This window comes from Canis lupus, chromosome 18 (assembly GCF_003254725.2).
Source record: "Canis lupus dingo isolate Sandy chromosome 18, ASM325472v2, whole genome shotgun sequence".
NCBI lineage: Eukaryota > Metazoa > Chordata > Mammalia > Carnivora > Canidae > Canis > Canis lupus.
The window spans coordinates 9,739,448-9,766,320 of record NC_064260.1 but is presented as its reverse complement, the minus strand read 5'-3'; the positions used below and the strand labels follow the sequence as shown (position 1 = coordinate 9,766,320).

The 26,873-nt window shown below is 38.8% G+C and overlaps 2 protein-coding genes across 5 annotated transcripts in view; one reads left to right on the top strand and one right to left on the bottom strand.

Moving 5' to 3' along the window:
* The window catches only part of LOC112661519 (M-phase specific PLK1 interacting protein), a 119,787-nt gene extending 112,379 nt beyond the window's left edge, over nt 1-7,408 (bottom strand). For 2 of the 3 annotated variants that reach the window (XM_049096425.1, XM_049096424.1), the window contains exon 1: nt 6,732-7,408. In XM_049096425.1, coding sequence (XP_048952382.1) covers nt 6,732-7,196 — 465 coding nt within the window. In that variant the 5' untranslated portion in view covers nt 7,197-7,408. Of the gene's footprint in view, nt 1-4,946; nt 5,474-6,731 lie in introns of those variants that run through there. The other variant, XM_025449596.3, reaches the window with a different exon arrangement.
* A 64-nt stretch (nt 7,409-7,472) lies between these two features.
* SUGCT (succinyl-CoA:glutarate-CoA transferase) overlaps nt 7,473-26,873 on the top strand; it is a 713,960-nt gene continuing 694,559 nt past the window's right edge. The window contains exon 1 of one of the 2 annotated variants that reach the window (XM_025449593.3): nt 7,473-7,617. In XM_025449593.3, coding sequence (XP_025305378.1) covers nt 7,518-7,617 — 100 coding nt within the window. In that variant the 5' untranslated portion in view covers nt 7,473-7,517. The remainder of the gene's footprint in view (nt 7,618-26,873) is intronic. The other variant, XM_025449590.3, reaches the window with a different exon arrangement.

Below are 26,873 nucleotides of genomic sequence, written 5' to 3'. Positions count from 1 at the left end.
TCATTTTGCTTTTTTTTTTGAGAGAGAGAGTACTTTCAGTGGCATAAAGGAAGGAGAGAATGTTAAGCAGGCTCCATGCCCAGCGTGGATCATGATGTGGGGCTCGATCTCATGACCCTGAGATCATGACCTGAGCCAAAATCAGGAGTCGGTTGCTTGACTGAGGCACGCAGGTGCCCCATACCTCTTTATTTTAAATGTTATTCTTTTAAAAGCAGCAAATAGATGGATTCCATTTTCCTAATTCCTGATGTTTCTTTAAAACAAATTTTTATTTTTAGATTCATTGTGCTATATTTGGACTTACTACTGTACTGGATTTACTCCTTCCCTGATTTCTTTTGGATTTATAGTTAATTATATTCCTCCTTTGCTGAAGATCTTTAAAATTTTTGGTTTATATTTTCTAAAATAATTTTTAAAAGTAATATAGCCTCTTAAACATTCAAGTCAATATAAAAATATTTTTACTTAATCTTAAAAATTGTAAAGGAAGTCATTTCTGTAATACTGAAATTTTAAGCTAAATTTCTTACATTACTAAGGTCTCTAACTGAATCAATATATCACAGCAATTTGATATGCACCATCACTCCTTAGAACAGGTATCAGAAACTTTATGCTATTTTATTCCCAATTCATCTCTCCATTGTATTCTCTCATGTAATTTTATCTTATTGCAATATAGTGTATTGCTTGAAAGCCTTTTACTGATACTCTATTATGAATCTGTCTCAAAATACATGAAAAACATTTATTGAAGTAAAAAATATTTTTAGAAATTAAAAAAATAGGTTTCCAACAACTATAAACCTCCAAGTGTTGAAGACTGTTGTCTGGATTACTATTACTACTCAAATTACAAAAACATAAATACATTAATTTTAATAAATTATTATAAACAAAATAAGTCTTATTGGAAATGTATCTCAATGAGAATGTATTGTGCTGTATTTTCTTATATTTATGAGTAAGTTCTGTTATTGCTAGAATAAGACATCTATTTTACTATTTTATTAGTACTTTTTATGTGTAGATATAAATGCTGAGAAAACTCACTCATGTATATAGAAAAAAAGGGTCAGAAAGAATTGTCATAGTGATGTCACTCAATTCTCGGACTCTTTAAGGTATATGCCAAAATTTGTAAACTGAATCTGTAATCAAATTATTTTTAATGATTTTGACAATTTGAGCTTTCTTCAATTTTAAAAGCAAAGAATTGAAGACCACCCTCATAAAAGACCTTGTTGTTCAAGCCATTTTCCTTCTTAATCCTTTGGAAAGTTAACCAAAGATGTTTAGTAAGACTTTATCAGTAACTCTTTCACTTAGTCATCTTGCTAGTAGAGCTTAAAATCAAGAAAAAAACTGAGTAAAAACACCTCCCACAAAATTGGAAATTGCAGAGATTTCTTGAGGATAATGATATATAGATTAGAAAACTTATGTTTGAAAAACAATCATGTTTACAGAATTAGGATTTAATATAAAATATCTGAAAAGGGAGAATTAATCATAACTAAACTGATTTTCTAAAGCTAAATGTACTATGTCCTAGTGTACATTTTGGGGATATTTATTCCATTTACCTATACCTAAGTATATACTCTGCTCTTATTGTTTATGGTAGTTTATCAAACTAAGACACACATCCTAACATTTCTGAAGTTGGGATGCATCTTAACAATTGATGGCACACAGTTTAGTGGCCAGTGTTTTTACTAAGTGGTATGTAATTATGAATCATAGAACAGTGTCTTAGATTAGATGAAAATTTAGATTGTGGAAATTAGGAGCAAAAAAAGATAATGAATCACTATTAAGTTCAGGGAATATGCAAGGCGTATCGATGACTATTATGTGTCTTATTTACGAAAAACCCATAATGTGTTTCTGTTAACTTAAACCTAAATGCATGTTCAGAATTAAGAAACAATAGGAAAAAGGAAAAGACTTGGGCCAGTTAAAATTAATATGGATTTACAGAATCTGATCATGAACTGGCAAAGGTTAATGTTTCTCCTAAGTATCTGAAAAATGCTCTGGAAAATATACAATCATGAACTTACCTTTGATATGTGATCTTTTCACTGGAAAATCTATGATTAGTATGTCAGAAATAAACATGGAACTTCTAATTTCTTCCTCCTTGAAACCGTGCTAATAATGCTACTGAGACAGGTTTGAGACATATTTATCAGGTTCTTTACTATTAGGAGAATGGTGAAAATGGCTTGACAGCATTCACCAAAACCAATCATGCTTTTGTACCAGTTTTGAATATTCTAAGATAGATGAGGCAAATAATCTTATCATTTGTTTGTTGCCTAAAAAATAAGGTAACTTTACCTTCAGTTTATTTTCCTGCTCTCTGCTTTACTTTCACACGAGTCACCCATAGGAAAAATGAGTTTTTCGAAGTCAGGAAACAAAAAAGGCAAGGCTATTAAACTAAAACTGTCATTGTACTATCTCCTACTTGATAACACATCTGAATTCTGAACATCTCCACCTGGGCCAAGATAACCCATTTCTAAGACCACACTTCACTCATAATACAAATTAGCTTCCACCACACTTTCTTAAATTGGGCAGTCAAAAAGGTCTGTGCAGGTTGACAGGGATGTTAACTCCACATCTTGATGGCGTAGTGCAAGGTTCTAGAAGAAGAGTATGTGGGACCTGAAATACTGTTGGGGTTATTTTTATAAAACACAAACTCACCATAGTTTTCCTATGTAAATTGGGAGAAGGGTGATTATGAAAAGGCAGAAGGTAAAAAGGAGAACTAGCATAATCCACTAAACAAGGAAATGTTCTTTACATCATTTTAACAAAGAGTATACATGAGAATTGAGGATCTGGAAAATTTTCTATGCCTGCATTTTCCTTGGAAGGTCGAAGACTCCAAGTACACACACTCTTGTTTGAAGACCCAACTACAGGTTATACCTCCGTTCTTTAGTTATCTAAATATTTAAGCTACATACTTAACTAAAACATTTTCTAAGTTATATAGCATTTCTATGGAGGTAAAAATGTGTATTTTGTAACAATAAAAGGCAATTATTTTTCATATTAGAGAATGATCAATTCTTTCATTCAGCTAAACAAAGATAGACTAATAATAGAAACAAACCAAATTATCAATGTTGCAAGAACTTTGATAACTGAATACACTATCAACTAGAGTCAAACAGTAATGCACCTTTCCTGAGGACAAAAAAAAAAAAAAAGTTTCTCTTAAGAAAGTCAGAAAAGGTCAGCTCTGGAAGCGGATGCTGGTAACTTGGCAAGAAAGAATTTCACATTTCGTTGTTTGATATTACACTTAGAGTGAAATAAAATGCACATAAACCATTAAAACTGTTACAATTTGTGTATGTTCCAAATACACTATGAATACATTGGCACAAGATCCTTCCTGACTTCCTTTTTCATCTTTGCCAATAATCCAGTGATCTCTAAGAGGTGGTTTAATAATTATTTCCAAATGCAATTTCCTAAAGATAGTATTTCTTACCTATAAAGTTCATTAAGAGGTTTACAAAAGTATTCTATTTGCTCTAATTTTCATGACACATCATGACCTCAAGTCATCTGGGAAAGACAAGATGTTAGAGTATAAAGACATTTCCTTTAAAATATTGGGGAAAATTACTAATTTACTATCCTTTTTAGAACAGGAGACAAGGCAGAGCAATACAGTAGTTATAATCAGAATGTCTGCATTCATTCACCAAATATTTATTAAGCACCTACTATTTCCCAGACATCATTCTACCAGCTGAGGCTCTATAGGGGTGAATGAGAAAGTAATAGCTACCATTTATTGAGTGCTTACTATGTGCCAGGCTCTGGCCTAAGAGTTGCACACATAAACCCATTTAATCCTCAAACACAACACCTCTATGACATGGGTACTATTTTCATTTTACATATGAAAAAATTGAGGCATAGAGAAGTTAAATAACTCATCCAGCTATTAATTGGTAGAAATATCCCTGGCTGTCACAAAAGTTTCCATAAATCTAAACTCTTTCCCTTCTCCTTTTCTTCTTTGCCTCTGTGAGAACTAACAGAACGGAGTATGGGTCAAATAGGTGGTGTGACCATTTCATTTTTAGAGGTTTCTTTTTGGGAATGTTTAAACAGATTTTTAAGTAGCTCTATCTTCATCATGTTGTGATCTCAAGATACCCAAAAAAACCTGAATGCTGGAAGACTTAGTTTTGTTTAAATAGTTAATGTAGGTACACACATGCAGCATCCCTTCCTCTGGAAAAACCACTTTTCTAATCCAGGCAGGCCTACTGGGGCGGAAGATTATGGGACCCGGTCTCATTATAGGGGAGGTCCACAGTTCAAGCTAATTAGGTCTCACTGCCTTGGGCAGAGTGACTGGTTCAAGATGACAGAAACATGATCCAGGCATGACAAATCTTTCTTGGGATGGACAGAGATGTTCTCTTCACAAAGGAAGAAGTGATTTGACTGCTGGTACTCTACCTTCCTTAGCTCAAGAGAAAATGATTCCAAAATATTCAAAGATGTTGAAAAATTTACATCCAGGACACTTCCATCTAACTATGCAAGAAATAGCCTATCACTGCCTTTTCCAGTAAAATGAGTATAAAAAGTATAAATACCCTTTAAGTGGGTTTCTGTGACTTTCAGTCAAGTTTCAATGCATTTGCAAAACCATTTACATAAAATATGCACAAAGAACAATGTTTATAATAAATAAGAATAGAATTCTTTTCTGTTCTCTTCCTTCATCCTTTCCCCTGTGAGTAAATATAGAACTGTCTCTGGCTCAAAGGATGGTTTATTTCATTTTCAAAAGTAGTATTCAAAATATTTATCTATGAATTCTAAGCAAGTGATTACAGGCATTGTTTTAATAATTCTATTTCTTTAGCATATGACAAAACCACAGTATATCTAGAAAGACAAAAATGTTTTATTTTAAAACATTGGAAAACCATTGAAAGACAAATGTCCATTATATAACCATGAACGTTAAATATTTGGAAACTGTGAATCTTCTAAAATGTGGTAGGCACTTCCAAAGAGCTAAATGTTGCAAATTACTGTACTGTATGTCTTCTCTAATATCAACAATACTTGATATGATGAAAAGTACCAAGAAGACTCAACTAATTGTTATTCAAAGTCACCATCTTAGGGTTCAACTTAATTACAGGAGTAAAAGTTTTGTCCAAGATGTTCCTGACACATGAAGCTTCCAGGTGAATTTCAGAAATGTTTAACAAAAGTATCTTCCTTTTTTGCCTGTGAATGTTTGAGTATTGCTGTATTGTTGGTTAATATCCACTACAGACACTGGTTCTAGGCCAGCCCAAGGGTCTTCAAGCATTGAAGGCTTGAAATAACTTTCCAACTCATTAGACATTCTTTTTTCTCTACCACGCCCTGATCCAAATGGTGTAGATGTCCTTGGAGAACCCTTTAGAAAAAAAATCATCAGTTAAAAAAATGTTTTGTAGAGATAATTGGCACTTAAAAAAAAAAAAAAAAAAGCTAGTGGGGATCACATTGCTAGTTTAAAAGTCGTGTTTTGAACCCAAACATGTTCCATTTGGAATGGATTCCAAAATCCATTCTTCCTTTAACCTAGTGTTTTGGTCTGTAAGAGTATTTAGGCCGGTCTAACGGCATGCCAACGCTCAGCTCAAATACTTTTCAATTTCTATGTAGGAGCTTTGCAGAACTACCCATTGGTGATGAAATAAGCAACTGTGTTTCCATTTTTCCTCAAAATTTCCATCATTTTTTTCTGAACAAAAATTTTCAAAAAAAAATCTTTTTTTTTTCTTTTCCCTTCTTAACGCTACAGCTTCAAAATTTCAAGAACCTTTCCATCCTGTGCAATTTTATCTCCTTAGCTCTGGACTCAAAAAGGGGTCGGGGTTGGTTTAGCCCTATTGGAAGTTAGAAAACCGTGCGAGCTTGTTGAACCACAGACCTCCTAGCCACACCAGAAATAGCCCTCGGTCTCCAGGAGAACGAGAATCTTACAAAATCAACGATCTTCCCTTAGGAAAACTTGAGAAGCAGCCAGTGTAGTTTGAAGCTCTCCCCCCACCCCCTCCGCCCCTCGCCCCCGCCGCGGTTCCATTAGTAGGGAAATGGCACCAGTGTCTGTCTGTCTGTCACCCTGTAACTCCGGTGAGCTCTCTGCTGGGGATGCTTTCGCTTTCTTATCCCTCGGAGAATAATTTACTCAAACGAACGGGCCGGGCCCCCGGCAGAGGACAGTGTGTGAACGGCAGTGCACGAGTCCAAAGCAGGAGGGCTCTGCAGACAGGGAGCACAGGGCAGCCCGGAGGGCCCAGCGGGTTAGCGCCGCCTTCAGCCCGGGGCGTGACCCCGGAGACCCGGGATCGAGTCCCACGTCGGGCTCCCTGCGTGGCGCCTGCTTCTCCCTCTGCCTGTGTCTCTGCCTGTGTGTGTGTGTGTGTCTCTCATGAATAAATAAATCTTAAAAAAAAAAACAAGAAAAAAAAAAACCACCTCAGAAAGTACTGAAGGTAACCTAAGTTACTTAACTTCTCTCTCAGCCTCAGTTTACTCATCTGCAAAACAGGGCCAACAATAGTATCTCACCTCATAGAGGATTAGACAAAATAATCCATGGAGAGGGATTATTATTAGTACCATGCCTGCCATACAGTAAGAGCTCGGCAAACGCTGGCTATTATTACCTGGGGGTGGGTCTGCTGCTGCCCTGGGGAGTAGCCGAATTGCTGCTGGGACCCCGCGGGGGACTTGGAGTAGGAGCCAGGGTAGCCGCCAGGGGACGGAGACCCGAATCGGCCCCCCGGGAAGCTGCCGCCGTGTCGCGGAGAGTGGCCGCTCCCGTAGGGCCTAGACCGGGGCCCGTACGGCGGCGTGTGGTGCGGACTCCCGTACCCGTCCCGAGGGGAGGGCGGCCGCGGTCCGCCTCCGCCCGGGGCACCCCGGAAGCCGCTCCCGCTACCCCAACCTCCTACACCCGCGCCGGGGTAGGGAGGAGTCGGGGGTCGAAGGTTCTGCCGGTGCATGTCAGGAGACGGAGACCAAGCCCTCAGCGCCGCGCTCTCCCGCCGGAACTGGCCCGACCAACCCTTCTCAGAGGCTCGGCGGTCCGCTGCCGACACTGTCCCCCGGCCTCCAGCGCAGCACAGCATCTTGGTTCCGGCGGCACAAGGGTTCCGTCGGGCGCACCGGAGAAGCGGGTTACTGGTCCGGATAGAGACCGGTTGGACTTAAAGGCAAGAGGAAGAAGAAGGACGAGAGGGAGGCCGAACAGTCGGCTCCAGCAAAGGCCCCCAGGGCCCCGCGGGGCTTGCTCGGGCCCGGCCGACTGCGGCCCGGAACACAGCGCGCTGCGGCCCCGCCCAGGAGGCGGGGGGCGGAGCCGGAGGGGCCCGCGGGCGCCCCTGCGGCGGCGGCGGGCGGTGCGCGCTCGCTCTGCTGACGCCCCGAGGGGAGAGGCGGCGAGGCGCGCGATGCTGGCGGCGGCGGCGAGGCTCGCGGCGCTGCGGGGAACCTGCCTGCTCTCCGGCCCGGGCGGCGGGCGGGGCTTGCGGAGCGGCCGCGCGCGCTCAGGTACCCCCGGGGCGCGGGCCGGGCGGCGCCGTGGGGCGGGCACCCGCGCGTCCCGAAGCCTGTCCGCGCCCCGCGTCCCGCGCCCCGCGCGCGTCTCTGGCCTTGCCCGCCCCTCGCGCTCCGGGGTCGGCGAGCCCGCCGGGGGCCGCGGTGCTCGGCGGGGGGCGGGGGCGGGGTCGGGGTCGCCCTGCCCCCGACCCTTGTCCCGAGCCCACAGAACTTTGAGAAGGTACATCCAGCCGCATTTCGGGAGGGATTTCAGAGCGCGGCTCCCCGGCGCGGAGACGCGTGTCGGACTTTACTCCTTGCACGCTCTGGGTGAATGCAAGCGGCGGGGGAGGTGGCTCCGAGGCACAGATGCTGACTTTTATGTTAAAGGGTTTATTTATGTATTCGTGCACGAGACACACAGAGACGGGGGCAGAGGGAGAAGCAGGCTCCACGCAGGGAGCCCGATGCAGGACTCGATCCCAGGACCCCCGGGTCACGCCCTGGGCTGAAGGCAGGTGCTACACTGCTGAGCCACCCGGGCATCCCAAACTAATGCATTTTTTTTAGACATTTTATTTATTTATTCATGAGAGACACACAGAGAGAGGGGCAGAGACACAGGCAGAGGGAGAAGCAGGCTCCATGCCGGGACCCCGGGGTCACGCCCTGGGCCAAAGGCAGATGCTCCGCCGCTGAGCCCCCCCCCCCCCCCCCCCCCCGCCCCCAGGTGCTCAGATGAAGATTTTCAATGAGTACGCTTGGACCAATAGCTGTGAAAATCTTGACTATTTCCACAAAGTTTGGTATTATTGAACAATGTGCCAGTTCCAGCATGACACCTGATGGCTAATAAAACATGCTCTTGTACCAGACACCTGTCCCAGAATTTGATTTAGAAGTCGTGGTTTGGGTTTAAATCGGCTGGCGTCGTATAGAACTCTCTTTCCTCAGAGTTTGGGAGCCAGAGTCCATTGTGACTCATGACATCAGCACCTGGGGGGATTCAGGAGATGGCAGCCCCGTGGAGGCCTGGCGGTGCACCTTGCAGCTGCCCCTGCATGCTCTCTTTGACAGGCTGGCTCAAAATTTAATAGAGAAAAATTAAATTTTAATTTGTCTGATCATTTTTGCAATTGCATTTGATATATTTTAATAACTGATTTTACCACTTAACAATTAAACAATAAGCCTCTCAAATCCACATGTAGAAATAAAATTCATGAATGAGAAAGTCCATTCAAGATCCCTGGTCTGTATTTTTAGGAAAAAATGGTAATAATTTTAGAAAGTAAACTAAGTGTTGTTACTCTTAGTAGGAATCTTCTATTTATTTATCATTTGAATATCTTTTAAAAAATGATTTCTATTTGGAGATAGGGCAGAAAGTTTTAGTATTATCTTAGATATTTTCCGTATTTCAAATATGTATTTTCCTAAGTGATTCTTTTACTTGCATTCCTTCCTTAACAGAATTAGAGACATTTGATAAGGCTGGCTGAAGACTGTGGTGTCTCCTCAGCTTCTGCCCTCCATGAGGAGTGGAGACACCAATGGCTTTTTTAGTTTTTTATTCTGAGGGAGTTCTGTTCTCCCAATTTCTCCTTCAGACACAAATTGTAGAATCAAGTCAGGATGATGCCATTAAGGCTTTAGTGATGCAGTTAAGGCATGAGGACCCCAGATAATCCACTTTAGGATGTATTTATGGCTTGGCCAAAAATTTAGCTTTTGGGCCTTGTCGTGGGTGTTTAGCTTAAAGCCTGGTAACTGGGCCCTCAGATATTTATTGAATAAGCTCTTGGGTGCATTATCAGTCAGTGGTTCTCACTTATTTTACTTTTTCTATCATTAACCAGTCCACTTTTGGGGAAGAGGGAGCACAAAACGAGGGCAATGGGAACCAAAATTACCTTTATTAATTTTTTTTAATAACTGGCAAATGCTTTGCAGAATTGATTAAAATACTGTATATTGTCTTTTTACTTGGCTTACACCTCGAGAATGTTCCCTGTAGTGATGTCTTCCTGTCTTCTACTACACATAGGAACTTGCAATAGAAATAGGGGAGGGAGGGGCACCTGGGTGGTTCAGCCATTGAGCCTCTGCCTTCAGCCCAGGTCGTGACCCCGGGGTCCTGGGGTCAAGTTCCACATCCGGCTCCCTGCATGGTGCCTGCTTCTCCCTCCACCTGTGTCTCTGCCCCTCTCTGTCTCTCTCTGTGTCTCTCATGAATAAATAAATAAAATCTTAGAACAAAATAGGGGAGGAAAAGAAGTACAGTGAAAATTTTTGACGGGTAAATTATACATGACAGTGTGCCCTTCATCAAATTTGCAAGTATATATGAGGGTTGAGAGACAGTTAATAATTATATGAAAACTCCAGATTCCATTTGGATCACTTCTCAGAATAGGCCATATGCCCTTTTAGAGATGAGAAATAGCCAAGAGAAGTTAAGTGACTTGCTTAAGTTCACATAACAAGCAGAGGTGCAAGCAGAACTCAGACTTATTTAATCCCGGGAAATATATATATTTTTTGAAATCTAAATAAAGATGATGAATTGACAAGCTGTCCTTTGAACAATTCCATAGATAAGTGAACATTGAAAAATGTTGAAAATGCTGTGTTGCTTATTGTTCTAGATTTAGCAATTAGTACATACAACCTCAATATTGAATTTTTATAAATGTAGCTAGAATCTTCCCAGGTGTTAGCATGGGGATTGCAGTCTGAGTGCCTGCACTGGTGGGTCTGAGGCATCTATCTATTTGTATTGAATTTATTTTTATGGTCGTGAGTTCAGGGGAGGGGGAGGGGAGGAAGTTTTATGTTGTGTTATCTGGAGGTAGAAACATGAGGACCTGGGGTGATGGATATGAGACTACGGTGGCTGCCCTCTGAAGTCTGAGTCCTGTGGAGAGAAAAGGGCAATTCTTATTTTTGTGAACAGCAGAAGTTTTGGTCCCACCTTTCCCCATGGGCTCCCCTCCTCCCCCAAGATAATTAGAGCACTGTTTAGGGAGGATTAGCACTGGAAACAGGATACTGAATAGGGCAGTGCTTTCTTGGAAGACACTATTAGTGTCTAGGTACTTTTTTCAAGTGGCTTTGTATACATAGCACATCAACAGATGGAACGTCAAGAACTTTCTGAGTACCTGTGAACTATATGGGGAGCCCCAGAAATAATTGGTTAACTTTGTGGTGGTGTGTTATTTTATAGGTTTCACATTAATGCAAGAGAACCAAGCCAAGGAAGTTTAAGTGTAAATGTAAATGGAACCAGGTCTGTTTCTATAAGACAAGATTTTTATTTAGGTTGCCTAAGATATTTTGGTGGGTTTTTTTGTTTTTTTTTTCCTAGTGGATTTCAAATTTTTTAAAGATTTTAATTATTTATTTGACAGAGAGAGAGAGCACAAGTAGTCAGAGCAGCAGGCAGAGGGAGAGGGAGAACCCGGCCCTCCGCTGAGCAGAGAGCCCAGTGCGGGGCCTGGGATCGTGAACTGAGCTGAAGGCAGACTGAGCCAACCGGTGCCTCCCAATTTTTTTTTTTTTTTTTGATGGTTAGCATTTTTTAGCAATATTTAAATTTATTATTAATTTATTTTTAAAATTTAAATTCAATTAGCATCTAGTATATTATCAGTTTCAAAGGTATTGTTCAGGGATTCATCAGTTTTATATAATACCCAGTGCTCATCACATCACATGCCCTTCTTAATGTCCATCACCCAGTTACCCCACCCCACCTCCCATGGCCCCTCCAGCAACCCTGTTTGCTTCTTTTTCTTTTTTTTTTTCTGTTTGTTTCTTATGATTAAGAGTCTCATGTTTTGTCTACCACCCTGATTTAATCTTATTTATCCCTCCCTTCCCTATGCTTCTGTTCTTTTCCTTAAATTCCACATGAGTGAAGTCATATGATAATTGTCTTTTCTCTGATTGACTTATTTAGCTTAGCGTAATACCCTCTAGTTCCATTCACATCATTATAAATGACTTTTTTTTTTTCGGTTGAGCCTTATCTTCAAAAAAACATAATTAGAAGCCAAAATTACGAGAGCAGATGGGCTGTATTTGAAGCAGGATTTTGGGTTTCAGAGCCCTGCTCACTCTGCACCTCTAAATGCCCCCCTGAAAAGAGGCTTCTGGGGCACCTCTGAGGAATTCCCAAGGCTCTCCAGAGGGGTGTGAAAGCCAATATTTTAGGAGGTGTTGGATATTAACAAGGGCTGCAAATATAAATATTTTGGTTTGTTTTACTTTGTATTATCAAGAAGTGTTTATTTTCATGTTTCTGCATTGGTCACAGCCTTGCAAGCCAAGAAAACTACAACCTGGGTTACAGGGCAAGACTTGGAAGTTAAAAGATTGTTAAGAGATTAGATTGTTAGAGAATGCCCAGGAAGTTTGTTTCTTTTTCAATGGGCTATAAAACTCAGCCTGGGAGACATTCAAGATTGAGATTTATAAACCCTGTGAAGTTAATCTTCCCTGGAGACATTTATTTACATTCCAAAGGGTAAAAATTCTGAGACCTTCCCTTTTCTTGCTAAGGAGAATTTGCTTACATTAGGAAGAGTAGCCTTTTTTCTGCCTTTCTCAGTTTGGCAGCTATAATATACATACTTCTAAATTCATACTTTTGGGGATCCTTCCTGTGGTTTACCCCCTGTATGTACAGGCCTAACCAACTGGCTCTCTTTACGATGCCTGTGGTGTATTAGGTGTGGGAAAAGTGATTTCTTTCTTTCTTTTTTTAAGATTTTATTTATTTATTCATGAGAGAGAGAGGCAGAGACACAGACAGAGGGAGAAGCAGGCTCCCTATAGGGAGCCTGATGTGGGATTTGATCCATGGACCCGGGATCATGTCCTGAGCAGAAGGCAGATGCTCAAACCACTCAGCCACCCAGGCATCCCAAAAGTGGCTTATTTTTTAATATAAGTAATAGTTACTGTCATTTCTGCTCCAGAACCTTGTGTTTACTCTCAGGCTAAAAATGCATAAATGTAAATATTAAAAACATATTTTTGATATAAAACACTTCGTATTACAGGAGAGTATATTTAATAATTTTTATGTATAGAAATGCTTGTATGTATACTTAGAGCATAAGCTTTACCTTGATATTTCCTGAAACTTTAACATCTCTGTTTTCCTTATAGAGGCCCTGTTAGTGTATCTCTAGGATGTGATTAGTTCACTCATTGATAGGGTTAGGACTATAGTGACACAGTGAATCACTTAACTATCACTTACATAATATTTTTCATTGATAAAGCAAGTATTAGAAGCAGCTTGTTTGCAGGAGTTTATGAGAGCCACACTTTTTATTTTTTATTTTTTGAGAGCCACACTTTACTCTTAATCATCTTTTCTTTCTTTCTTTCTTCTTTTTTTTTTTTAATCATCTTCTTTTCAACTCTGTGTACACTTTGTCCCTGGTAGTCAAGCATGGGTGAATTGTTTTATAGATATTTACCTCTTTGTAGACTAATATTCTTTACTCGGGTGCAACACAGATGTTAAAACATTAACTCACACCTCTAAAAATTTTCATTGAGCATAAAATTGGTGAGAGAGTACTTCAATATGAAGGCAAACATAAGAGAGTATAACTATTTGAGACACAAATTTTTATTTTGAAATTAGAAAATAAAAAAAAGAAATTAGAAAATAAAATTTTAATTTCAGTGTAAGTTGTGTTTTGGGGCACCTTGGTGGCTCAGTGGTTGAGCAGCTGCCTTTGACTCAGGGTGTGATCCCAGGGTCCTGGAGTCAAGTCCCACATCAGGCTCCCCACAGGGAGCCTGCTTCTCCCTCTGCCTATGTCTCTGCCTCTTTCTCCGTGTCTCTCATGAATAAATAAATAAAACCTTTAAAAAAAAGGAAGTTGTTTCTTTGTATTTTTCCAATTATAAAAAAAATACATACATTTTGTAGGAAACCTAAAGTATTTCGAAAAATAGAAAGCAAGAAAAAAATAATTGCTTACCCAAGAAGCAACTATTAATATTTAAATAGCAAAAAATAAACTTTAGATAGTTTAAATCTTTAAATAGAAAAATAAAAGCTTTTAAAATGGGAAACCCACCCTATACATGAACATTTTGTAATCTGGGGTTGGGAAATCATGGTACCTATGCAGAAAAGAGTTAACATAGCAGACCTCAGACTGCTGTCTTTATTATTTTTTTCTTAAATTCTTATTTATTAATTTATTTTTTTGAGACAGTGGGAGGAGCAGCGGTAAAGGGAGAGAGAGAATCTAAATCAGGCTCCATGCCTAGTGTGGAGCTAGACACAGGGCTCGATCTCAGGACTCTGAGATCATGACCTGAGCTGAAATCAATAGTTGGACACTCAATGGACTGAGCCACCCGGGTGCCCATCAGGCTATTGTCTTTAAAGGACCATCTTAGAAATTTAGCCCTTTGATGGCATCTGGGAACTTGGCACTTGAATTGCTTCCTAATTAATAAGTATGCCTAGATGGCTTGTACAATCCGTGTGATTTATGGTGAGCCTGCTTTTTTTCTGAGTCTGAAATTTTGGCACATGGGAAGCAGAGCATGTCTAGGTGAATAGCCCTCAGTAAAAACCTTAGATTCTGAGCTTGTAATAGATTTCCCTAAGCAGAAGCATTGGACATACTGCTCTTTTTTTTTGTTTCTGGAGAAAGAAGCAGGCTTGGTGTGACCTTCACAGAAGGAAAAGAACATAAGAAGCCTGTGCATGGATTTTTCCAGACTGCTTGTTTATTTCCCTTGCTCTTCCTGTCATATATCATTTTGCTGTAATAAATCTTAGTCACGAATACAACTGTATGCTGAGTCCTGTGAATCCTTTTAGCAAATCACTGGAAGTGTGGGTAGTCTTGAGTAATCCTGAAACAATACCAAAGTGGAAAGTAAAATGCTTTTTTTGAAAGTGTGATTCCAATATAACTCAAAAAGCAAACAAGAGATAGGGAAAAGTTACTTTTATGAAATATGTATGATAAAAGGTTAATATTATTACTGCATGTATAAAGAATACATACAAATCAGTAATAAGGTAATTTTGCCTTAGCAATATGGGGCAAAATTATGAGAATTTACAAGAATAATTTACAAGAGTAGATATGAAATGAGCAGATGTGAAAAAACTTTAATTTCAGAAGTCATTAAATGCAAATTAAAATGACAGTGACACAGATTCTAAATGTCATATTTGCAACAAACAGAAAAAATCCCACAAAACCAAGAGATCATATTCAGTGTGTGGAAGATGGTGGAGAATACCGTTTTCATACACTGCTGGTGCCAGTATATGTTAATACTGCCTTTTTCATGGACAATTTGATAATCAGTATTAATACTATTAAAGAATTTGTAACATGAACACATGGTAGGCTATGTATACTTGGAAACATGCTCTTAGCTTTCCCTTCTCCATCCAAAGTTTCTCCAAAACTCTAAAAAGCCTTGAAGAATAATTCTTATCTTCAGTATTGAAGAGAATTTCTGGGGAGGTTCCACAGGCCCTCACACAAAAAGCATCCTAAATTCTCTTTTCATCTCTTCTGCTCTTCAGAATTACCCACTGGAAGCTGTTAAAAACAAATCAAATTATAAAACATTTTTTTCACATAAATATCCACCACCACCCTCCAACTTCTAGGCTGCCCCTTCCTATACTTTTCCTTTTATTCCTCTTACTTATTTGCAGTATTCTATAAAATAAGACTCAATATATTTGTGTGTGTGTTTGTGTGTGTGTCAAAAGAGGGCTTATCCTGTTCACAGTCTAACATTGCAACATCCCCCCTCCACTCCCTGCAATTACACATTTTCTTCTTTGCTATTGAATTATAATTCCCCTCAGGTACTTAGGACAGTGTTTCATCAACGACCTAGACTGAGCGCTGTTTTGCCAGTTGTTCTCTAGAAGGGACTTTTTTTTTTTTTCTAGTTTGTGTAAAGAACTTACCTTTGGTTAGTCTTCTCCTAGGGGACAGTCACATCACCAACATTGAGTTCAAGGACCCTCTGGGACTTGTGAGCACTCATCTTCAGTAGTTAGTAACTATCATTTGCTCCACCAGTTCCTGGTTCAACCACTTCTGATCATCTGAGTAGTTAAGGATGGCCCATTAATGAGTCCTGAACATCAATTTTTTATCCTGTGGCTTGCTGACTTTTGGTTATAAATCCTCTAACTCTAAATTGATTTATGAAAAAAATTGATTTATGAAGCCTGTAAATTGGTAGTGTTATACATTTCCACATACCAATCTGTAGTAGTGGTCTATCTACTGATTTGAAAATGATTTGAAAAGCAATACCTTGCATATAAGCTGATATTTAAAAGTTTTAATCACTTAAATAAATTTTATAATATGAACTATGATGAGAGGAAGATCCGGGATGTGTGAGAAATATGCTTTTCTTTAGCCTACTAGAGAGAAGGGTTATGAAAGAAGGCTTATTCATAGGCTGATCAATTTTAGGCAAGAATATATATGGAAGTTGAAAACCTGGAGATTGATTTCTTTAAAATGATTTGTGTATCTCGGGACGTCTGTGTGGCTCTGTGGTTCGGCATCTGCGTTTGGCTCAGGGGTGATCCCAGGTCTGGGGATCGAGTCCCCCATCAGGCTTCCTGCAGGGAGCCTGCTTCTCCCTCTGCCTGTGTCTTTGTCTCTCTTTGTGTGTCTTTCAAGAATAAATAAATAAAAATTTTTTTATTAAATATTTTATTAATTTATTAGTTTGAGACATAAAGAGAGAGAGGCAGAGACACAGGCAGGCTCCATACAGGGAGCCCGACATGGGACTCGATCCTGGGTCTCCAGGATCAGGCCCTGGGCTCTTGAAGGTGGTGCTAACCCGCTGAGCCATCCGGGCTGCCCAATAAAATCCTTTAAGAATGATTTGTGTATCTCTTAGGAAAGTCTTCATGTATCTCAATTTGAAGACTGCTGCTAAAGGGACCGTAAAAGTCTCCCCCTTAAATGGAACTTACCAGTTGCTGGCTTTGATGCTGTGAAATTGCTTAGAACTTACCATTTTTCTCCTCCAGTGCTTGGCATCTCTAGTGGTCAGGATAGGTTTTGTTGTGCTGCAGTACAAATTAGCCCACGATCTTAGTGGCTTAATAAAATAAAACTATCTTTCTTGCATGTCTCGCTTCACTCTTTGAAACTTGCAGCCTCCAAGGTCACTGCAGTAGAAGAGAAGCCTGGGGAGTTTCATGGGATGTTTTTAAGGGTCAGGCCTGAACTGGCTTACGTTACTTGTGCCTGTCCATTTCATTGGCCAGACCCCAGGCATTTGACCCCAATCTAATTGCAAGAGAAAGCTGGGAAGTGTAAAAGAGCAGAGGGAGTTTGGATTAACACTGACTTGTAATTTGGTTGTGGCGTGCTTTCCTCATGACTCAAAAGCCCCCTTTCTGATCTTTTTACATCATTCTTCCTATAAACTTCTTAAGTTTTCATTAAAATAGTGGCATCTACCAGTTCCCAAATCTGTTTAATTGCAAATACCACAGTATTAGCCAAGTTCTTACAGGTGAAGGGCAGTTGTTAAGAAATGGGGTGTCAGCAGAGGTGGAATATAAATTATTCTAAGTTATTACCCATGTAACTTCTCTGGTTGTCTCTAAATGGTATGATTGCCTTGTAACTTGAGCATCACTCCCACACCACCTTTTTACAGCTCCAAAATTCTACTTTCCCTGGAAAGTCTTCCAGTGGATACTAATTTCTGAAGTACTCTAAACTTCTACACTTACCTGTCAAACTATATTATTAGGAACAGAGCTTTTTTTTCAAGACTTCTAACACATGCTAGAAAGAAAATATCTTGCTAACTATTCTAAAGTTCAGATTAAGAGAACATGCTTTGAAAAAAAACCATCTTCTCTCTTCTTGCTCCTAAGTTCTGGTAGTGAAGTTCTCTGTAAAATATCAAATTAAATCCTTTTAGTGTATATTACATGTTCTATTTGATATGATATTTGATCAATTTGTTTTATGACTTGGCCTTTTTTTTTTTTTTTCCTAATTATTGGCTGGTACAGCAGGGAGGGATGCCATGATTGCTGTCACATGGATGACCACTTAGTGGGCATCTGTCAATTAGGTCTACGCTCGTGCTGCTCAAGTGTATTGTCTCCTGGAAATCTTAGGGCCAAATACCAAGGGAGTCTTAGAAGCAACCATAGAATAATGGCACCTTCATTATAATTATACTTCTTTGCATGATTGCTCAGCTGTATCTTTATAATAGCTTTCAATCATAGAGGCTAAGAAGATAAATGATATACAAGCTGCTCAATATATCACAACAAATTGACAACTGAGGCCCTTTCCAACTGTTTTTACTCCTATAATTACCCTTTACTCCCATCCAGCTTATTGTCTTCCACAAACTGGCAAAATATGTATGTGTAGTTGTCCTTCTTGAGTATAAAGTATTGAGAGTCATATTTTTTTCGGTTCCGTAAAATAATCATGTATTTTTCTTTTCTTGTTTTCACATTTGGAATAAGTTACTTACTTTAATAGGTGGTGTGACATTTTTTGATAATGATAATAATGACAAAAGTGAACTTTTAGTAGGCATTTAGTATATGCCAAGAAGTGTATTGAGCACTTTGCATACAACATTTCATTTAATCCTTGCAAACTCTGTGATTTAGAGGGAACACGCTCAGAGAAGTGAAGTTACCTTGAAGGTCAAGGGGGAGTAAGTTCTGGAGCAGGAAATCAGATCCAGTAAATCTCCAGAGTTCATACTTTCCACTGTGTAAAACTCATTCATTGATATTGACTTCAGTGTGCTTGGAAGTTCCTTCTGGGTGTCTTCTCAGATCATACAAGTATAATTCTATTGCCTGAAGTGAAATGAATTCAGTTTAAAAGTTTTTGCTTCATTAAACAAAATTTTACTAATTTATTATGGCTGTTGGATGGCATTGGTAGTGGAGTATAGACTTCCTTTAGTAGATGTGTAATGAAATGAGATTTATGGGATGAAGAGACTCCTAAATGTATTCCACTCATCGTTTGAAATAAAACAGGAACCCGAAAAGAGATCTGAGTACAGATGATCAGTATTTTTGGAGACTTAAGGAACAAGAAGAATTACTTGTACATTCCTTTTTTTTTTTTTTTTTTAAGATTTTATTTATTTATTCATGAGAGACACAGAGGGAGAGAGGCACAGACACAGGCAGAGGGAGAAACAGGCTCCATGCAGGGAGCCTGACGTGGGACTCGATCCAGGGTCTTGAGGATCACGCCCTAGGCTGAAGGCAGCACTAAACTGCTGAGCCACCCAGGCTGCCCTACTTGTACATTCCTAATGTCAAAATATCTTCTCATATTTGAGGTCTTTTTCTATGTTCTTATTATTGAAAATAATTTTTCTAATTTTGTTGATTTTTTATGTTTTCACTTTTTGTCTTTTTTTTGGGGGGGGGGCTGATTGGAAACACAATCACAATTAAGCAAAATTATAGAAACATATAACTTAGCCGGTAAATTTCTCCATAAATTCTTTCTCCAAGATTGAACTGACAAAATTTTATGAATGCTCCTACAGCTACCAACATTTATTATTATTATTTTTATTCTTATTTAGAGAGAGAACGTGTACCTGTGTGTGAGCCAGGGAAGGGGAGACAGAATCCCAAGCAGGCTCCACGCTAAGTGCTTAGATCTCATAACCTCATGACCCTGAGATCATGACCTGAGCCAAAATCAAGAGCTGGTTGGCTACCTGACTGAGACATCCAGATGCCCGCATCAACATATATTTTTAATGTTATGCATATTTACAAAATAGGATTATATTATACATCCTATTCTATAATTTGATTTAATTTTTTTTAAAGATTTTTTTTTACTTATTCATCAGAAACACAGAGAGAGAAGGCATAGGTAGAGGGAGAAACCAGCTCCTTGCTGGGAGCCCGATGTAGGATTCCATCCCGGATCACACCCTGAGCCAAAAGGCAGGTGCTCAACTGCTGAACCACCCAGGCAGCCCTGATTTAATTTTTTACCTGAGGAATATATCTTGGTCAACTTTTCATGTCAGGAAACATAAATCTGTTTCATTTTTCTTAATATCTACCCAAGAGTCTGGTGTATGAATGTGCCAGTGCTTATTTAACATTTTACCAGTTGATGGGATTTTTTTTTATTGTTTTGAATATTTTTCTTCAGTATTAAACCTAGAAGGGTGGGACACCTGGGTGGCTCAGCGGTTTAGCGTCTGCCTTCAGCCCAGGGCATGATCCTAGAGTACCAGGATTGAGTCCCACGTCGGGCTCCCTGCATGGATCCTGCTTCTCCCTCTGCCCTGCGTCTCTGCCTCTCTTTCTCTCTGTGTGTCTCATGAATAAATAAGTAAAATCTTTAAATAAAAAAAAAAAAAACACTAAAAATAAACAGAAGAGCAATTCACAAAAGAAGCTATTTGAATGGTTAATTATTACAGAAAGAGATTTTCATCAGGGAAATGCAAATTAAAATCACAACAAGAAACATTATCTACCCATTAGAATGACAAACATTAAAAAGAATAGCAATTCCCCATGTTGTTAGGATGTGGAGCATCTATAACTCTCATGCATTGTTGTACAACCACCTGAGAGATGTTTCTCAGGTTCTTAGAAAGTTAAAGATACACTTACCATATTATTGAGCCCATTCCACTACGTATTCACTCAAGAGAAATGAAAACATGTTCACAGAGAGACTTGTAGGTGAATGTTCATAGCATCTTGATTCGCCATAGCCTAAAACTGGAAACAACTAAATGTCCATCAGTAGCCGAATGGCTAACAGATGTGGTCTACCCATAGAGTACAATACTACTCGCTTATAAAAATGCAACCACAGGGGCGCCTGGGTGGCTCAGTCAGTGAAGCAGCCAAGTCTTAATTTTGGCTTAGGTCATGCATGATCTTGGAGTCCTAGGATCCAGTCCTGGGGTTGGGCTCCCCCACTCATCAGGGCATCTACTTCTCTCCTTCTTCATCTGCTTGTTCCGTCTCTCTCTCCTTCTCTCAAATGAATTAAATAAAATCTTAAAAAAAATGCAACAACATGGGGCACCTGGATGGCTCAGTGGTTGAGCATCTGCCTTCAGCTCAGGTTGTGATCCAGAGTCCCGGGATTGAGTCCCACTCCGGCTCCCTGTGAGGAGCCTGCTTCTCCCTCTGCCTGTGTCTTTGCCTCTCTCTCAGTGTCTCTCATGAATAAATAAATAAGATCTTTAAAAAATGCAACAACATGAATGAATCTCAAAATTATTATGCTTTCTGAAAGAAGTCAGACACAAAAGAGTCCCTACAAAATGATTTCATTCACATAAAATTCTAGAAAATGCCAACTAAATTGTAGTAACAGAAAACAGATCAGTGGTTGTCTAAGGTTGGGGGTGGAGGGCTCTTCTTGATTGTAGACTCATCAGGATGAATTTTGAAGTCAATTTATTAAATCTTTACCTTTCTTTCCCCTAGGGCCCACCCTTCTGAACAGTGTTTTCATGATGGCATTTAGTTTTGTTTCAAAGCTTCCCAGGGTGGTTGAGGGCTTCCTTGTTGAACTAGCATTGATCTTTTTCTTGCCACTTTATACAGTTAATTCTTGTTATTAGAAGTAGGTGTGTTCTATAAACCGAACACCTAATGAGTGAATACTGAACCATTGCCCCTAGGGGAAATATAAGATTAAGTTCCTGCAAGTCTTTGGTCACATATTTTTGACTACTGGTTAATACACAGAATACACATGTTGTTAAGTGTGTGTTTCTGTTTAAAGTCACCTTATTTAGTATAAATTGTTGTTTTATTAACATTGAACTCATGGCCATAGCATTATAGCATTATAACTTGAATAGTTATAGTCATGCCTGAACAAAGCTTTACTAAAACATGTGTTTTCTCTATGAGTCTCATCTTTGGGCCCCTGGGTGGCTCAGTCAGTTAAGTGTCTGCCTTGGGCTCAGGTCATGATCTTAGGTCCTGGGATCGAGTCCCTTGTTGGGCTCCCTGCTCAACGGGGAGTTTGCTTCTCCCTCCCCCTGTCCCTCCCCTTGCTTGTGCTCTCTCTCTCTCTTTCTCGAATGAATAAATAAAATCTTTAAAAAACAAGACTAATCTTAGTCTTCCTGCACTTAAGTACACCAGATAGCACTTCAGCACTACTCTTGGGGGCCATTTTAAGTGGTGAAATCACCAAAAAAAAAAAAAAAAAAAAAAAAAAAAAAGAAAAAGCACAGAAATGTGAAGATGTGACACTAAATGCACCACATATAAAGGACACTTGTTTGCATATGAGACCTGAACCTGGAAGGCCAGAGAATTGCCTACTTTGGCTTCGGCTGGAAACATGAACAATTTTTCTACATTCTGTGCATGTCCTAGAATGACTGCAGAAGCTCTGTAGTATTGACTTTGGAGTTAGCGAGTAGTTGAATTCTCAAATACAGAGTCTGCAAATAATGAGAAGAGAATGAAATTTCCCTTGGAAGCTGCTGCTGTGTGTACAAATAATGAATCAGGGAAAGCTTCAGAGTGGCAATATTTATCAAAACATTGCAGGGGACAGTACAGCAAAATGATACTTCACCTGTTGCTTATGAATTTAACATGACTTATTTATTTTTTAATTTTTAAAAATCAAGGTTTTTACACATACTTCAGAACTGTAAGTTAATTATGAAAAACAGTAGCCTCTTATGTCTCTCTGCCCCCTTTTTTTCCTGAGACAATGAATTTCAGTTCTTTCAGCCATCTCATTGAGTTTTTACCTCCAGTTCTTCCTCTCTCTCTTTCGTCTTTTTTTTTTTTATGATTTGTATTTATTTATTCATGAGAGACACAGAGAGAGTGGCAGACACAGGCAGAGGGAGAAGCAGGCTCCTTGCTGGGAGCCCGATGTGGGACTGGATCCCAGGACCCCCGGATCATGACCTGAGCTGAAAGCAGACGCTCAACCGCTGAGCCACTCAGGTGCCCCTTACCTCCAGATCTCTAACATGATTATAATGGTACTTCTTGATTCTGTTTTTAGGCATTATCTATAGTGATAAAGACTAGCTTTCTTTCACTACCATTCCCACAATTACACATAAATTTTCCATCTTACAAATAATAAAGTTTGCTAGATCAGTATTCAGTATATATATATATATATATATATATATAGTTATGATTATATAGTTATTCTTCATATTTTGATTACACTGCTGCTCTCATACACCTTTTTGTTTTCCCTTGTGTTAATATTTGTCTGGCTTCTTCATTTACTTTCTCAGTATCTGTCCTTAATTCATTGCCAGCTGTACCATAAGTACAAATATTTCAGCTATTGTGTTAGTATTTTCTTTACTGTCATCTTGAGGATTCGTTTCATCCTTCTCCTTTAGATCCTCCATTTTTCTGACCCAGTATATCTTCTTATTTCTTGTTCTGTTTTTGGTGGAGCATATCTTCTAGAAATAATTTTCACAAGCAAGGATGGGAAGGTAAAGTTTTTGAAAATTTGCATCATTGAAAATAGTCTTTTTCTACTCACACAAGATGCATGGCTTGACTGGGCTTAGAATTTAGAAGATAAATACATTTCCCTCTCAAAATTTTAAAAGTTTTTATTCCATTTTTATGCTTTAGTTTCCAGGACTATTGAGAATTTCAATGACATTCTGCTAGCCAATACTTTATATACGATGCTTTTTTCTCCCTAGAAAGTTTTCAGATCTTTTCGCAGAGAAGAAAATCTTAGTGTTCCAAATTCTTACATTAATGGATCTTGATATGTCTTTTAATATAGTTTTTACTTTTTAAAAATTTATACCATTTTGTAAATAAAATCTTTTATTTACTTTTTTATTGAATTATAGTTGAAACACAGGGTTACATTAGTTTCAAGTGTATAATATCATGGTGTGAGAACTCTATATATTATGCTATATTCACAAGTGTAGCTACCATCTGTCACCATACAATGCTATTAGAGCAACATTTACCATATTTTCTATGGTGTACCTTTCATTCCATGAATTATTCATTCTTGGTGTGTGTCTTTTTATTTTTATTAATGAAATTAATTAATTTTAAAATTTGAGTATATTTGATATAAAATACTACATTTATTTCAGATATACAATACAGTGATTTGACGAATCTGTCCATTGATGCTATGCTCATCACAAGTGTAGCTACCATGCAATGCTGTTAGGAGATCATTGACTATATTCCCTGTGCTGTGCCTTTTATTCCCATGACTTATTCATTCCATAACTGGAAGCCCATGTCTCCAGCTCCCCTTTACTCATTTTGCCTATACTCCTACCCCTCTCCCCAATGGCACCCATCAGTTTGTATTTATTTATAGGTCCGATTCTGCTTTTGGTTTATAAATTAATTTGTTTTGTTTTTAAAATTTCACCTATGGGTGAAATCATATGTTACTTGTTTTTCTGTCTGACTTTTTCACTTAGCATAATACCCTGTAGGTTCATCCATGTTGTTGCAAAAGGCAAGGTTGCATCTTTTATTTTAAGACTGAGTAATATTCCATTTTGTGTGTGTGTGTGTATCACATCTTCTTTATTCATCTATTGATGGACAATTGGGTAGCCTCCATATCTTGGCTATTATAAATAATGCTGCAGTATATAGAGGGGTGCATATATCTTTTCAAAATGGTGTGTGTCTTTTTAAAATGTGTGCAGGGCATGCACAGAGCCCTTCAATCTGGAAATTCATGCCCTTTAGTTCTGTGAACTTTTTCTGAATTATTTGTTTATTAATGTCTCTCTTCTGTTTTTGTTGTTCACTCTTAGGCAAGCCTGTATTATCAGAATTCCTGGGCTGATCCTTTATTTTTCCTCCCTCTTCTCTATTTTTCACTTTTATTATTTCTTTTTGTTCTATTGTCTGGGTGATTTTTAAATTTAAAAGATTTTAAAGATTTTATTTATCTTTTTATTTTTTTATTTTAAAGATTTTAAAGATTATTTTTTTTATTAGAGAGAGAGTGTGAGTGTAGGGGAGGGGGATCAAAGGGAGAGAGAGAGAGGGAGTCCTCAAGCAGACTCCCCACTGAGCATGGAGCTCAAAGCGGGGCTGCATCCCAGGACTCTGAGATCATGACCTGAGCCAAAATCAAAAGTTGGCTGCATAATTGACTGAGCCACCCAGGTGCCTCATCATATTTTTATCTTTCTGCCTTTCTCTTACATTTTCATTCTTCCATCTTTTTGTAAAGTTTCAAGATCATATTTTTATTCTGTACATTTCTTTTACAAGTATCTTTTTCTGTTTTGTAAGTGCAAATTCTTCACATTTCTGATAATATTGATAACATTTTTATGGAGGTAAATTTTGCATACAGTAAAATTCTTTTTTGTGTATAGTTCTGTGAGTTTGGACAAACATAGTCATGTAACCATCACCATAATTAAGGTGTAGAACACTTCCCTTACCCCTCAAAATTTGCAGTCATTCCCTCTCTTCATCCCAAGTGTCTCCCAACTCTTATCTGTTTTCTATCTCTATCATTTGCTTTTTCCAGAATGTCATAATGATGGAATCATAATGGTAGTTTTTAAAAATATTCTTTTACCTGCTGTATATCTGTTTGCTCCGTGTTTCTTTTTCATGTTGGCTTTGGTCTCTTTCTTCTTGATACAGATTTTCCCTATATCTTACTGATTTTTTGGCTGTTCTGCACATGATAAGAGATGGATATTAAAAGAGCTGGTTGAAACTGCATGCATGGGTAGAGCTTTGTTATGGACTGAATTGTGTCTCCCTAAATGCATATGTTGAAGTCCTAACCACATGTATCTCAGAATGTGGCTGTTTCTAGGGGTAAGTCCCCCTTAAAGAGAGAGTTTAAGTTAAAATGAGGCTGTTCTGGTTGGCCTTTCTGATTAGTGTCTTTATAAGAAGAGGTTAGGAGATATATCAGGGATATATTGCACAGAGGGATGACCATGTGAAGAGGCAGCAAGGAGGTGACCATCTACAAATGAAGGAAGGAGAGAAGCTTTGGAAGAAAGTAAACTTCCTGACATCTTGATCTTGAACGTCTAGACTCTAGAACTGTGAGAGAATAATTTCTGTTGTTTAAGGCCCTCAGTGAATGTTATTTTCTTCTGGCAGCCCTAGCACACTAAAATAAGGCTTTGTGACTGATAAATTTCAATATAGGGTTATTTAGCTGGACCTTTATGTATAAATGACTACTATCAGTATTTTTAGTTATTTTCTCTTGGGTTGATAAAATTCTTGCGCAAAGAAGAATTTTCCAATAAAGCTATTTGACATGACAGCTAAAGAAGAAAGGGATTTTGAGGCTTATTAAGTGTAGAATATTTGCAGTAGCTATTTTGGGAAGAGATGGTTGTTGGACAGCAATGAATTTGAAGGTAGGCAACCTGATTTTATAGGGGATGAAACCGAAGCTTCTCCATCAGCTTGATGTTTATGTCTCAGTGTGTTAAGTAACAAGGATGGTAAGAGTGCTTGAAGCAATGATGTGTAGACTCATTAAGGGAACTGAATTAAAATGGGCAAAAGTTTGAAGCAGATGTTTAGTAAAAAAGACATGATAACGGTCAATAAGCATATGAAAATGTGCTCCACATCACCTGTCATCATGGAAATACAAATCAAAACCACCACAAGTGTATTACCCAGTTTCTAAGATGGTTGCAGTGATCCTTACTTCCTCCTATACCCTTGTGTGAGTACACCTTAATGCTGCACCTGTTGGCCTATGTGACTAATAGCATATGGCAGAAATGATAATATGTCACCTCTGAGATTTGGTTATAAAACACTGCAGCATCCCTGGTGGGCACCAAGAAATGCTACTTCCAATTGCTGCAATGAGACTACATAATATTTTTTTACAACATTCCATTATGGCAATCTAATAATGCGTTGTGGCAAAATGTGAGGACATTTTTTCCTCCTTTTTGTCATTTCTTTTCTTCCACAAACAGTTGTTGAGTTCTTACTACATACCAGGTGCTAGTATTTAATATTGGAAATACAGAATGAAAGTCTCTTTTCTCAAGAGTTTATCATCTGGTCAAGACTAACTAGTAAATCATAATTCAGAAAAATGCTCTTGACAGACTTGTTCAGGATGCTGTGGTGAGCACGTATACTTTCTAAGGGTGCTGACTCGTGAAAGATGAAAGGACTTGTCTAGGCAAGACAGGATAGAGGGTTGTTATTA